At 35.0% G+C, this 15,015-nt stretch overlaps 1 protein-coding gene across 10 annotated transcripts in view; it reads left to right on the top strand.

Annotated features, from left to right (window-relative positions):
- LOC129222607 (ankyrin-3-like) overlaps nt 1-15,015 on the top strand; it is a 243,048-nt gene that overhangs the window by 76,665 nt on the left and 151,368 nt on the right. Inside the window, exon 1 of one of the 10 annotated variants that reach the window (XM_054857124.1) lies at nt 4,415-4,524. The exons of the other annotated variants lie outside the window; for them this stretch is intronic. Within the exon in view, the coding sequence (XP_054713099.1) occupies nt 4,510-4,524 (15 nt within the window). The 5' untranslated portion in view covers nt 4,415-4,509. Of the gene's footprint in view, nt 1-4,414; nt 4,525-15,015 lie in introns of those variants that run through there. 10 annotated transcript variants of the gene reach the window in all.

The following is a 15,015-nucleotide window of genomic DNA, read 5'->3' as shown; positions in this document are numbered from 1 at the left end:
ATCAACTCTTCCCAAGAGTTGAAAAAAAGTTTTGGGGAAGGTATGAAATTATTACTTAAAAAGGCTGAATTTATAGCTCTGGTGAGTGAAACTTGAAAAGTTATCTCTTAAACAACCTGTTCCTAGTCGTTCTTTGCACAGTTCAGGGTAGTAGAAGGGAAAAAAGGTCCATTTACATTATCTTCCCACTGGGAAGTGCCTTCAAGTGTTCTGTGTCACCATCCCCATGTAAAAGGCCTTTCAATGCGGTAGAAGAACAGAAAAAAAAAAAAAAAAAAAATCGTGGTGAAGTTCTCACCCTCCCTTCTATTATTTTCTAAAAATGCTTGAAGTGAGGAAAGAACATGTTTCCTCCTCAAATTTTGAGCCTGCGTTCCCCTGCTCCGGTACACCGAACACACCGCTCCCTCCCTAGTTTTTTAATTCGTGAGTCATGTTCCCCCCTGAATCGAGCGACGCGGGGGAGAGTCAGGAAGTCGACGAATGCACGCGTTACTTCAAACATTTATTGCGTTATTTTGTAAGTCGACGCTTCATCAAGCCGGGCCGGGCCCTCTGCGTGTGGAAGTTGGTGCAGTTATGGTAACGCATAGAGATGAGGTAGGTTTGATTTTTGTGTCTGAGTACAAATATTGGATTAATTAAAAAAAGAAAAAAAAAACCTTTGTTTTTTGGCACAAAAAATCTGCTTTTCCCCCTATCGTATTTGTTTTTATTTTTCTCTTCGGTGAACAATTGAGGCAGTGAGACCCAAAGGGATGTAAGTGGCAAAATTAAAAATTTGGAGATAACAAGTACACATGATAGGTGAACCTCTCCTCTGTCTTGGGTCAAGAGGTGGTACTAGTAGCCCTGCTAGGTGCTGCTGTACAGCATGATTTTGAAAAAAAAAAAAAAAAAAAATCCATGAAAGCCTACAGTAAGTTATCTTTATAGTAGTTTTACTTAAAACTTGAAAATGTCCACTACATCCTTTTGCTTCTCACTGCCTCAGTTGGTGCTTGTATTTTCTTGATTTTTTTTGATAACTTTTGCTTATCATCGTTAGGCTTCCAAAATCAGCTAGGAGGAGGGCCTGACTTGCACGTTTCCATGTCTTGGGCACTTTCAATTTTTTTCTTTCCCCCTTTGAATGATCGATTAACACTTTTAACTCTGTCTTGGTCAATATCATAATTGGTTGTACTAACCTGTTATGAAAAATTCACCTGTTATAAATGATCACATTAACTGTAACACGTATAACATCGAATGTGTAGTACATTTATTCGAAAAGTAACACATTTTAAAAAATGTTTCCCAGAAAACTGAAAAGCATTTCCACATGTATTGTCAAAAAATTTCTTGCCCTTTAGAAATTACGTGCCCATGCGATAATCGAAACATGCTTTGAGCTGACGTTCAAAAAGTTTAACCACAAAAAGTCGAAATTGAAAAGAAAGTGGATTATTTTTTAGCTAGTTAAAAACTACAGTATTAAGTAGAGTTTCATACCTCAGTACAAATTTTCCTCTGAAAACCATGTAGAGAAAATAAGCGTTGTTAAAACGAAAACAAAAACACAGCAAACGTTTCAAAGGTAAAAAGGAAAGGAACTAGATCTTAGTGGACCAATCACAAAGTTACTTTCAATCACCGACGATCCTATTCCCAAAAACGACAGGTTATGTTTGTGGTCATTTTTTGCACTGAGATCAGAGTGGATCTGCAGCTTGTTGATTGTAAGAACGTTTTGCTTTTCATTTTAGTTTCGTATGTTTTGAAAAATCTCATTACTTGGACTAAAAATATGTAAGGGGGGGGGGGGGGGGGGGGGGAAACATGTCCTGCTCATTTGCGTTACAGGTTGGAGATGCATTGGAGACAGATTTAGACTTATATTGAAAATTGTGATTGAACGAACTTTTTTCATTGTCATCGACAAAGGCGTGCATAGGGGGGGGGGGGGGGCACCTGTTGGCCCGGGCCCAAACCAAAAGGGGATCCGATAATTTTAAAATGAGGGTTGACATTTTTGTGGAGACGCAGGGGTAAACGATATGGAGGGAAGCCCTTAAAAGTCATTTGTGACAGGCCACAAAATTTCTGTGCACGTCCCTGGCCACCGCTTCTTGAGCGCAGTAAATTCCGTTTTTCACTTTTTCATTGGTTCAAGAACAATTTTACATTGCGGATTGACCCCGAAAACGTGTGTTGTGTCGATGTCGATCGATTCTGTTACCGAAAAGATTAAACTGCGTTAAATGTTTACAAAGAGCACTATTACTTACTGTGTGAAAAGGTAATGAAAATAAATGTGTGAAACATTTGCGGGAAAATATTGTGAAAATAAATGTCAGAGATAAATATGAATTGAAATTGGAACCTGAGTTTCAAAAAAATTCATTTTTTTCTTCTTCCTGCTTCCTGAACAATTTGAACAAATGCATAAATCGGGATTTGATGGCACAGCAACTTGTGTATTCTCATTCCTTATGTTATTCAAAAAATTGCTTTTCAAAAGATTATTCAAAAATTAGTGATAAGAGAAATAAAAAAAGGAAATGTCTGTTTCAAATCGATTAGAACGTAGACGCTATTCGTTCAGTTATTGCATGTAATCTTTTCCTTTTTTGTTAAAAAATAAAGAAATAAATAAAATACGGATGAATGAGCAGTTTTTGATATTTTGAGTTGAAAAAATGAATATTAAGTTCTCTTTTAGTGCTACCTTCATAAAGGAATTTATTATTGATTAGTCTTTGAAACGTTTTGTTAAGAATTTGGATCAAGCAGGCGAAGGGGATACTTTTAATATTGAAAGTGAGCTTGGACATTGAATACAACAAAAGTTGAAATATTCAAGTTATATTGCTACTTTTTCTTCCTTCTAAAAAAAAAAAAAAAAACTAGATCCCTCTATAAGTAAAGCATAGAGGAGAGTCTCATTTCTGGTGTGGGATTTCTATTGAGACAGAGTTCCGGTTATTGCCGCCGAATTATTCACCAGCTCCGAAAAATCTTCCATTGAAAAAATGTTAATTTCTTACTTTTCAGATGAGGTAAAAAATGGCAAAAATCTCTTTTTTTTTGCGAAATTAAGTAAGGTCACAGTAGCTTAGAAATCTGGAAAGGTAATCCTTTTCACTTGTACTGTAATTTCATCTTCCTCGCCATTGCTTTTTCCAACAAAGGAATAAGTTAAATAGCGGTCAGTGGACCTTGACCTTACAATAGGAATTTTGTGATATTTGTGTTTAGACGCTTATTTTATTTGGCACAAGAACAAGAAAAAATGAACCTATTAGCATTTATTTAATGGGATAGTGTAACTTTGAATAGATTGTACTACTTGACGAGCGAACGATAAAACTTTCAGCGAAATGCGCAAGTTTAGGTAAACACGTAACTTAATTTTTACTGATGTGACGAAAAAAAAGACTCCAAATTCAGAACCCCCTTTTACTTGACTACTTCTTTTCTCCTTATGTTGACTCCCGCCAGTTTCTGCTTTGCGGATTTAAGGAGCACGCAATCTTTTGTTTATATTTTCCCTGTGGTTATCAACTGCTCCATCCCAGGAGATAATCCTAATTGCACCACTGGGGCCAAAAGCGGTGATTTTCGAAAATTTGGCAGTTTTGTTGGTTGACTGTTCTCACCTCTAAAGCTTGATCATGGAGAGATGGCGGGTGAACTGGTCGCGAAAACGGACCGCTTCATTTTGCAATATGTACCAATCGGCGAGAACGCAGAAGCAGTCAAGTCTCACGTTTTCGCAGATTCTATCTATTCAAAATAAAGTGGTCCTTTTCTGCTTCGAGTTTACGCGCCATCTCTCCATGGTCAAGCTTTACAAGTGCATGATTTTCTATAGTTTTCCTATCTATTTTATTGTTTATTGAAATAATACATTTCGTTCATTAAAATTGGAAATTAGTGTAAGCTTATGTAAGCGGTACGCAATTTCTAACTTTGCCATTCAGTTCTTTCTCGTTCCTTTCTGTTTTTCCCCTCCGCGGACAGAAAGAAGTTCCATAAGACAATAATTTGAAAGCAAATCATTTTGTTTTATTTGCAAGCATTTGAAATATTCGAAATCTCTGGCAGAAATGGAATTGGTCTTTATTTTATTTGGAACAGTTCATCAACCGTTGATGTTTCTTTTTTTTCCTGGAAGGATTTCTCCCCAGCTTCTCTGACAAGTTATACATTTGTCGAGGAATATTTCAACTTCACATTTGCAACAGTCTGATGAAGTCCTGCCAAGCACTCTGTCATGCTGGAACGCATTGTTTGGCATCGCACGTGCTCTACACGCCTGTGTCGCAATCCTTGTTTGTGCGCCTTTCGTCTCCTAACAAGAACTCTTTCTTATCCTTCGTTTCCTAAATTTAGTCCTTAAATCCCGATGTTCCCGCTTTAGCCGCTCGTTTCTAAATCCGGTTCATCTGGCTTGCCAAAGCGAGTATCTCTTTGTTGGTGGAACCGCAGTCTTCTTGTCGCGTTCTGCCATTGTAAGATGCGAAAATGCGTCTTTTGCAGGTATGTACGTTTTTCGTGTTTTCCCAAACCGAGTTATTTGTTTACCCAGCTTCTATTTCGGTTTATAAATAGCTTTATGAACTGGCATTGAACTTGTAATTTGCAAGTACACATGCCTGGTCATTCCAGCACACATTGGTGTCTACATTAGCGCACGTATGCTTAGCGTTTTTAAACCCAGTTAAATCTGATTTTGGAACTGTCCTACTGCTTTTAAGATTTGGAGGAAAAAATAATTGCAAGGGTGCTGCATAGCAAGCATAGTTGCAAAAGTTTTTGTCCATAATTTGCATTAATAAGGAGGTTTTTTTAACTTTGAAACCAGGGTTCAAAATAAACAGAGGTGTCCACTGAGAGGAGGTTATGGCGCAGACTGCGCCATTGAAATTTTTAGGGGTGGTGGTAGGGGGGGGGTTTCAGGGGTTGTTTTCTCTCTTGTTTTGGGGTTTTTTCGCTCTTGGACTCTTTGGTATTGGAGGGAGCATCGCTCTTAGGGGAGGGGCACCCCCAAAATAGGCATTCGTTAGTCGTGTTTTGTGACCGAAAATTTTCGTTTGACTTCCACGATTTGACATGCAGTCGTCTTTTGACTTTTTTAAAAGTTTGACGTCAAAAAAGACGATTTGACCATTATAATACCAATTATACTTTTCAGCTAGCTTTATATATTTTCAGAATGGATTTTATATTAAGGAGAGAACTTGGTTTAAGCTACTTGAATAATTTTAAGAAGCAGCGTGTTTCGGCAACAAAGCTCGTTGCCCATAATGTCGAACTTTTACATCCCAATTTAGAACACTGTTCGAAATACTTGTCTGAAATTTTTATTGCTGTTAAAAAGATCTAACCCAAGCCATTCTTCCAGGTACCACACAATGAATATTCAAATCTGATTTTTTGATGAACAAACACTTCTTTCTATAAGCGTTTAAACGTTTTTTTCCTTTTCTTTTTTTTTAACACTCTTTCTATAGTATAAAAAAAAAGACCCACCCTTAATGGGTCAGTTAGATGATTAAGATTGTGGGAACATCGAGTAATCAATTTTTAGATTAAGGTGTTCAATTACTTAAACCTGCAAACAACATCAAACGGACTTCACGGCTATCCCCGTCGGCTTTAAAACATTTATGTAAATAGCGGTGAAAGTTACAAGACCAGATTTTTTTTTTACCATCTGTGTGGTTTGAAGTTAGCTCAGCTGCTGGTTGATGAATTGCTTTTCTAATGACCTTTTGATTGTTCGCATGCTGTGTTTGAAATGGTAATGAATCGCCTCACCTGCGAAGCGTATATGGAAAGTGTATCTCTAGGCCACTTGATCTCACTCTATCTTATTTGAATTTTGATTACCAGAAACTGGATTTTTCCGATTTTTTATTCTTATGTTTCCATTTGTGGTAATGTTCTCAATTTCATGGAATGACGTATGAAATTGAGATTAATTTAACTTGTTTTAAAGAATTTTTTGACTGATTACCTTCCTTAATTCTGTTAATTTTACATTGATTGCTAGGGTTTCTAAAATCACAATTTCATTTTGTTTCGTGTTATCCAGTGTCAAGTTCCTACTGTTTTAAAATGTTCTCTGTCTGTCTACTTTCATACCCTAAGTCGCGCTCATACAAAGGAGGTTACAAAAGAGTTTGCCTAAATTTCAGGAAGTAACATTTTTATGGGATTAAATGAGAGAAACAGCATTTGTAAAGACTTGTGACCAAAATCGCCTCAGAAAATACTTTCTAGGTTCTCAAGTACTATTTGGATAGGATCAGTATTTGAAGCAATTATTACAGATGTAGTAAATATCACCAAACGAACTTTCTATCAGCAAAAGGGCAGAGAGGATGTCTTTAATTTAAGCGAAACCAAAGGAAGATTTTGCTATGCATCTTATGCGGTAAATAAATACTTGTTTCCCAAGGACGGATCCAGAAATTTTTCAAAGAGGGGACGACTTTTTTTTTTTACTTTACCTCTAACGACGTATCTGATTTACACCTGTTGAAGGGGGCACATCATTTTTATTTAAAACAACTAACATGAGAAATTTAGGCAAGGATGTCCTACCTATTTATTTCCTTCCCGTTGATAGAGGTATTCTAAAATTGCGTTTTAGAATTTCAATTTCGTAATATTTCCGGAAGAATGTTTCGAAACCCGTTCCCTTTAACATCATCGCAACTCGTCTAAAATCGCGCTTTTTGGAACTTCAGTTTCCAAAAATTATCGGAGAAAAGTCACCGAACCCATTCCTTCCGTAAACACTAACCCAGATGTCTACAATTGCGTCTTAAGGATCTGAATTTTGAAAAATGTCTATATGAAGGCTTCCAAACTCCTTTTCCTATCATCAAAGATCGTCTTATAATGCCTTTTTCAAACTTCAATTCCAAAAGTTTCCGAGAGGGAGATTCGAACCAGATTCTTTGTCTTAACGTCAGATTCAAGGTGGCCTACGCTTTTGTTTAGGAAATGGCCGGGGCAGAGTCCCTCAAGGGAGGACCGATCGCCCCCATCGCTCCTCCCCTGTATCCGCGCCAATTGTAAAAAAAAAAAAAAAAAAACATCCCAAGGGTAAGATTATGTTCAAGAAGATTTGTTTTTGATTTTGAAATTCAAATGCCACCTATTGATCTCATCGGGACCGTGTACATGAAGATAGTTTTAGAGATTAAACCCAGCCTTGGGGGAAAAAAATAATAAACCAATTGAAGAAAATGCATATTTGACTTAAATTAACTTTAATGTGACATTTTGTGTGCAGCGCCTTTTTTTTTTTTCACTTTCTCTCAGAAGTTTTTCTGCAATTTACGACGGTTTACATTGTAATAAGATTATGATGAATTTGGTTATGTTGCGACTATGAAGATGGCGTTAATGAAGGTAGCGTTTGGTAATGTAATTTGAATCTGCAACAGGCTCTTTCTTGTTTGGTTTATTAAGCATTATTTTAGAATGTAAAACTTGAAATAAATGCTACATTATAAAAGAATTTTCGACAATTTTTAATACTTATTGCAATGAAACAAACAAGGTTTTTCATAGAAGCAAACAAGATTTAATTAAAAAGAAATTGTAAAGTGAAGGAATATTGCGGTCACTTGCGCAGCCAGAGTATGTGTGTGTGTGTGGGGGGGGGGGCATGAACTGGGATCGGCAGTTTGACATAAAACTAAAGTTTGTGAGGAATTAGCCACTGGAGATTTAGTGAAGAGATTATGTTAAAAAAAAAAAAAAAAAGGAACACACGCAGCAAATTCGTTTATTTTACCATTTTAAGTACTTAATTTTGAAATTAATCACGAACTGCCTTTTTCTGCTGCGAGTTTCTCTATAAAAATGAACTCTTTTCAGAAAAAGTTTCGATTTTTTTTCTTTTGGTGTTTTTAATCGGAGAAATTTCGAATTGCTATTTTGACGAGGCTGGTAGTTTAAATGAAAAAAAAAAAAAAAACAATACTTGTTGTTAAATTCTTAGACGCGTATATCGAATAAGATTACAACGGTAAGAGTGATGAACATGTCATATTTTGTCAGAAATAAATATTCTCAAGGCATTAAATAAACATTTTATGACAGCAAGCAGAAAAAGAATAAAATGTTTTATTTATTTTTATCCAAAACCGAAATTAATAATAAAGACTAAAGAATTTTGTTTTCTCAGCTGTATCTAAAACAATGGTGTGCATGGTAAGGAAAGCAAATTCTCATTCTTCCTTTGATCTAAACTTTTCATTATTCATAACTCTCTCCTTATTCTTCAACATGGCTCTTTAAATCTTGCTGATTTAAGTGAAATATTCTTGAGCAAAATTATTTTCCCTTTTGTTAACATAAACTCTAGCAATTAGTCAATTTGAGTCATTTAGTGCTTCTTCATTGAAGGAGTAGCTTGATTTTTATCGATTTTTAAGCTCTAAAGAGAATTTTTTACTAAATTAAATATTTTAAAGCTGTGGTGCTTAACCTACAGCTCGTGTGCCACACATGTTGTCTGCGAAGCTAACCGGTGTGGCCCGTTGTTTTGTTCAATGGTACAAATCGAAAAACACGATTAATCATAGTAATTCGCATTTGAGGCCAGATATTCAGAAACTGGTTTGTGGAGAGCAGATGCAATTAATAAATAAGTATCAAGTAATGACAAAAACAATTTTTGGCTTTGTAATTTTCTCTCCTTTTCCATGTTTTCTGGCAACATTTTAAACAGTTTGAAGTTTTATATGTGCTCTGGGCCGCGAGAATCGTTTTGATATGAGGTGCTGCCCTTGGGTAAAGGAAAGGTTGAGCACCACCGTTTAAAACCATTAAAAAAAAAGAAAAGCCTAATCCCAATAAATGCATTGAAATTAATAGCTGCGCATTTTTCCAAAAAAACAACCGAAACTAATTTGAGACATTGACATTGAATAGGATAGAATTATTTGGCCAAAATAATTTGATTTTTGTCGCTAATTAATATTAAGACGATAATCTCACCAATTAATTTAATGATGTTTAGAAGTTATGTGCTTTCCATTTTCAAAATAAAAGATTACTTTACATAAAACTGTTCTGGTAAAAATTATGCACTACTTCCAAAAATTATTTTCGATTCTCCTGAATTTTTTTTTTTTTTTGGACTTAGACCCTTTTCAATGTCAGTACCTAAACAAAAAAATAATTTTTTAAACGTAGTATGTTTAATGAAAAAACTTTAAAATGTCTTTGACCGAAATGTTCCCACTCTGTTGAATTTGAATAAAATGTATTTTTCTTGCACTTGAACAATGAATATGTTAAATTTTATACATTTGGACTTAAATAAGTTCATTTCGTGCGCTTGTTGTCACGTTGCCTTTTAGGTACATTCAAAAAAATTGCTCCATCTGTTATATTATTCATGGCGTAGGTGTGCACTTAATTCTCTTTTACTACCCTTTTCCCTCTCTTCGCGAATGATTTCGTTGCTTTCTGTCCGCTGTTTGCCGTGTCAAGTATACTTGGATTCCAATTTATTCTAAATTCGAAATGAGGAAACGCCGTTTTCGTTTCCTTTCCGATCAATTGAAGTTTATTTTAGGCCCCTATTTTCATCCCCCCTCCCCTATCGACCACTTCAACATCTTTTGGCGTTCTGCAATCTACGATACCTCCTCCAAATAAGTAATCCATTAATATTTTCCCCGTTAAATAAAGATCGGCTGAATTGCTTTAATACTCTACGATTAAAGGGGTGGTTGTATGGAAGGCTGCGGCAAAGATAGCATCTGTTCGGACAGTAGTTCGGCGATTTCAATATTTTGAACGCTTATAACTTTCAATGGAAGTTTCATCCAGTTCCAAGTTAAAAGTAACGAAATTGTTAAAAGATTGTAAGAAAATGAAATTGGTTTTGAAAATCAAGTGTTCTTGTAAGCACCCATCTTTTATTCATAAAAAAAAAAAAAACGATATCAATTTTAAAATAAGTTTTATATTAATTATTCTTCTGGCTCCTGCTAGCAATAATTGGTGTATTTGTATAAGTAATAAAATATTTAAACTTTTTAACTATTAATTGATATTGTAATTGATTGGAAAGAATTTTACAGTTGAAATAACTCCCACCAATGACCAATCATTTAAAAATGAAGCAAAAATTATCTAATTTATAATAAAAAGAAATAACAAATCGTTTTCTAACACCATTAATTTTAGGAGGAAAAAAAAAGTGCGCTGCGAATCAGTTAAACGATTCAACACGTGGATTAATAATGCATGTTATACTCTTTTAGAAAACTTTTTTTTGTACTGTCATCTAGATGACAGTAATATCTGTATTGTCATTAGTAACGAAAAGTAGTATCAGTAAGGAGTGAAGTTTTTCTATAAATGCAATGCGAAAGTTGATTTTTTGCGTATAATAGTAATTTGGTCAGCCTTTTTTTTTAATTAAGGAAAAAAAAAGACGGAAAAGACAGAAAAAACCTTCATAAAATACTTAATTTTCAGTATTTTTGAGCTATTCCAAAAAATTAACTCCCGAGTCGCACATAATTCGGTGTGGAATTCTGTCCTCTGTTGAAATTTTGCATTGATTTTTGTGAATAAACATTAAAAAATAAAAATAAATTAAAATGCGTTTTGGCGTTAAAGCAAAATAACTACTTTTACCCAAACCTGTGCAATTTTTTTATGCTACACATGTTTTAAAATTAAAAAAAAAAAAAAAAATCCGTGTATTTATCCGGAATAAGGGGGCGATGTAATACAAAGTATTTTACACTGACAAAAATGTAGTCTGAGATAAGCGCGCAACGCTCGTAGAATTCAAATTTAGTAATAAGTTTTGCTCAACTTTTAGTAAACAGTACAACGCTGTTTTTTTTTGGGGGGGGGGGGGAAATGACTGCACTTCACAACAATTGTAGTTAAAAATATAATCCTGCCCAATATCAATAATATTGAATTATATAATTTGATTCATCCATCAATGATCGTTATGTAATTTGCCGCCAAACATTCAGCTGAAAAACTTCTACAAAAAACGGTCCGTATTACTGGAAAGGAATCAAATTTGCGGCTTGTCAGGTAAATCCTGTAAATGTAACTTTTTGACAATAGTTGTCGCATTGCAGTGTAAACCTGTTCAGGTCGCCAGTCGGCCATTTAAGATTTCCGATCATTACGTTTTCACTGAGTTTTTATGTTGAATCTCAGACCTTCTGATGTCTTTTCGCGGAAGTAAATGAAATCGAATGACATCAAGGATACTAAATTAAAAACGTGGATGCATTTTAAATACGTTATAGCTGCGTTGAGATTAAAAACATTGCAATTTCTTTTATCGGTTGCTTATTTTTTCATTTTATTTTACTGCATTTTACTTTTTTATTTTTTCAGATCTTGTTGAATTCCTTGTTAGTACATAATTCACCCATTTTTGTCTCTATTTGTTTAAAACTATTTATTTCACCCCGTTTCAGGTTTTGTTTTGCAGTTTGTTTTTGAGGCTGCGTCAATAAATTTCTGGGTTTGTTTTCCTGTTTGAAACTTGGCTACGAATGGTGCTTAGTGTGACCTACATGAAGTTTTACTGACTGCCTCAAAGAGTAATATGGATGTCTTCCAAATGTTTTTTAGAACTGATTGGTTGCTAATTTTGTTCCAAGCCGCACTTTCCTTATCTATCTATCAAAGCGAAGGATGTGAGCTTAACTTGTCACACTGTTTTCAAGAGACATCAGCCGCGTATATATTTTTTAAAACTGGATTTTCATTATTATTATTTTTTAAGCATAAAGTATCGGTTGCGCGTTTCATATTAGTCTAGCTTTAGAAATAATTATGTTAAATTAAATAACTAGCTACAGTGCCGGACCTACGATTTTTCCGAGCCGAAGCAAAAGTTTGAAACTACTGCCTTTACCTGGCAGCCCATTTTGGCTGCCATTCAAAAGTTGCCGCTCGAAGCAAGGGAAGCCTGCTTCCCTCTAGATCCGGCACTGACTATGTATTGAATATTCTGCTATTGAACTAATTATTCTTTTGAATCGAGTGATTGGTGGGGTTTAAATAAATAAATTAATTCAATAGTAATGTTTATAACAATAACAAACCAGGAAAATGTATTGTTTTCAAGGACTACTGAAGGGGGGGGACCCTTTTCTGGATCCCATAGCGGATCCATTACGAAATTAAAACTCCGAAACTGGATTTTTTGCAAAAAATTTAAGGCGCGTAAGTCCAATTCCACGGAATAACACACTATAGAGTATATAACTCTATAATGGTTGATTTACAGGTTTATGGCGAAATGAATTTTCGGGGTTATTTGTGTCTATCATAGTATGTAAATAATTTATCATGTGCATTATGAATCTCCTTTGAGGCCCCTCATAATTATGACATGGTAAATTTGCTCCTGGCAAAATGAAAAAAAAAAGTCTTTTAAGGAAGTTTATTTCCAATTGTCAAGTCATCATTTTATTATTACTTTAAAGATACACGTATTTTTCGTATAGTTGAAATACTATGCATAATTCAAGTAATTTGGGGCCCCTTAGGCAGATGGGAACCCAGGCCTAGTCGGCCTGTGCGATAATCAGGCCTAGATTATATCAAAAAGAGGTAAACGTTGTCAAGGCAAGGTCAATTTATCAGAGCCACACTATACTACGTCTTTTGACTTAAATTGCACGAATGCGAGTATGCATGAATGTATCATTGCATGAAATGTAGTTCTAGAAGCATATGCAGAACAGTTTATTCTGTGTTAAACAGTGGCATCAGTACGGGTGGGGGTAGGGGGCGGTCCGCCCCGGGTGTCACTCGCCTGAGGGGTGACACCCAAAGTGGAATTGTAAGTTTCTGAAAAATATGAAGCTAAAATACATTTTTAAGACTACAAATTTGAAAATTTTTCGGGGAAGGGAGGAATGCCCTGGAACATCATGGGGTGAAAACTTGACTCAAGATTAGGTTCATATTGTAAGAACTTAGACTGAAAATTTTATAAATTTCATGCTTACATAGATTTTTTTTAACTTTCTTTTTTTTTTTTTTGCTTTTTTTTTGGGGGGGGGGAGGAGGCTTGACACCATGAATTGCCCCCCCCCCGGGTGTCCCCCATGCTAGGCACACCACTGGTGTTAAATGCTTTCCTGTTTGGATCCCGTTTTTGTTGACTTATTACGAGTAAAGAAAGATCCAGAAGACAGGAGATGCTGGGACCAAGACCATTGTGTTTCTTATCTGATGAATGATTGGGTTGCTGATGAAGGGAAAACAGGTGTCTTGACAAAGAACTTGATCCGTTTCCAATGCTAAAAGGTTGTCGAAGCAACTAACGAGGAAAAAAGTTTGCCTGCATCAGGCCAGCATTTCATAACTGCATTTGAGTTCCAGTGCTGTGGCAAGAGCTTGTAATATGATGTTACACACGTTTATAACTACGTGGTCGATTGCAAGCGAAAATTTCGAGTAGTTATACCGCAAATGCTTTGGACTAAAGCCAACGTCGTGCCTTGTTCTCTAAGAAAATTTCAGATGGTTTCTATCGACTGTGTTTTCTGCTTATTTTGATGAAAATTTCCTGTGCTCATACGAATTTTATCATTTTCGAGCAGTTTTTCAATGCGTGTGCTGTTTACGGTACTCTTCGGTTGCCGAAGATCAAGATCGGTTATTATTTACGAGGCGTCAAAAATTTAAAGGCAAGCATTTTGTATATTAAAAGAAAAGTTATGTTTAAAAAACTCATTTAATTATGATTTGATTAGAATTTTTTTCCCCGCAACAACGATATCTGTTATCGATTACAGTGTACTAGGTAATGTTACACATTTCATTTCTAAATGCTTCGGTGTTTCTTTTGTATATTGGTTTTCAAGAATTTCCTCACTTGTACATCTTTTAAATGTGCTTGTGCAAGTATCATCCCGTTTGCTTACCGTATTCTTTGCATTCAAAAAATTAAATAAATAAAATAAAGAAATTAAAAAATAAATAAATGAATAAAAATAATTTAAAAAAAACCATATAAAAAATAAATTTAAAAATGGTATAGTTCTATCGTTGTTCACTAAGTGGAGAGGCTTTGGTAATTTTTGAATATTAATTTAAATTTAAAGCATCTTCAAAAGTGATTAAAGTGAAAAACCAACGTAAATAAAGCACAAATATTGAAGAAAATACAGCATATAGCGATTTCAAGGCTACAATGGAGCCTCTTCATCAGTGCAAAAAGCTCACCAACACAACCGAAAGTCGCGAGAGAACTGACAACAACCAGGTGGACACCAGTATTTATACCGGTGTCCACCATTATTATTTATGGTATAAATACCGGTGTCCGCCTGGTTGTTGTCAGTTCTCTAGCGACTTTCGGTTGTGTTGGCGAGCTTTTTGCACTGATGAAAAAGGCTCCATTGTAGCCTTGAAATAGCTATATGCTGTATTTTCTTCAATATTTGTGCTTTATTTACGTTGGTTTTTTCACTTTAATCATATTGTAGCACAAAGCTTATATGATAATTTTTTCATTCATCTTCAAAAGTATTAACAACTTCGCTACTTGTTATTTCTCGCTGTGTTGCTTTTCGTACTTGTTACAAACTAATTTTCATTTTGCTTACGAAGAACTATTGAGTGGATTGTACTTATAAGCTTTTTTTTTTCGGTACTTTTTATGAAATTAATGCTTTTTATGGACTTATTTATGTAATACCGCTAAAAAGGTTAATCCACTTACTTAACTTTTTTACCAATGGACCTCTGTAATCCGTTCGTCATATGCTCAGAGTAACAACTCCAAGAAAACTTCGCTTTCATCTTTGATTCCAATGTGTTATCTTTTACTTTCATTTTGAGTTTCTTACTTTACTGCATTTTCAAAAATTGAAACATCGTTGCTTGGTGGGGGGAGATTTCTATATAAAGTTAGTGTCAATTTTATTTACAGTTCAAATAGTAATTTTAAAACGAGTGCTACAAAACTGACTATCCTTGATAAAATAAGTATTCTTC

The sequence above is a fragment of the Uloborus diversus genome, chromosome 5 (assembly GCF_026930045.1).
Source record: "Uloborus diversus isolate 005 chromosome 5, Udiv.v.3.1, whole genome shotgun sequence".
Taxonomy (NCBI): domain Eukaryota; kingdom Metazoa; phylum Arthropoda; class Arachnida; order Araneae; family Uloboridae; genus Uloborus; species Uloborus diversus.
Note: the sequence above shows the minus strand (reverse complement) of the source record. Positions and strands in the feature narration are given on the sequence as shown.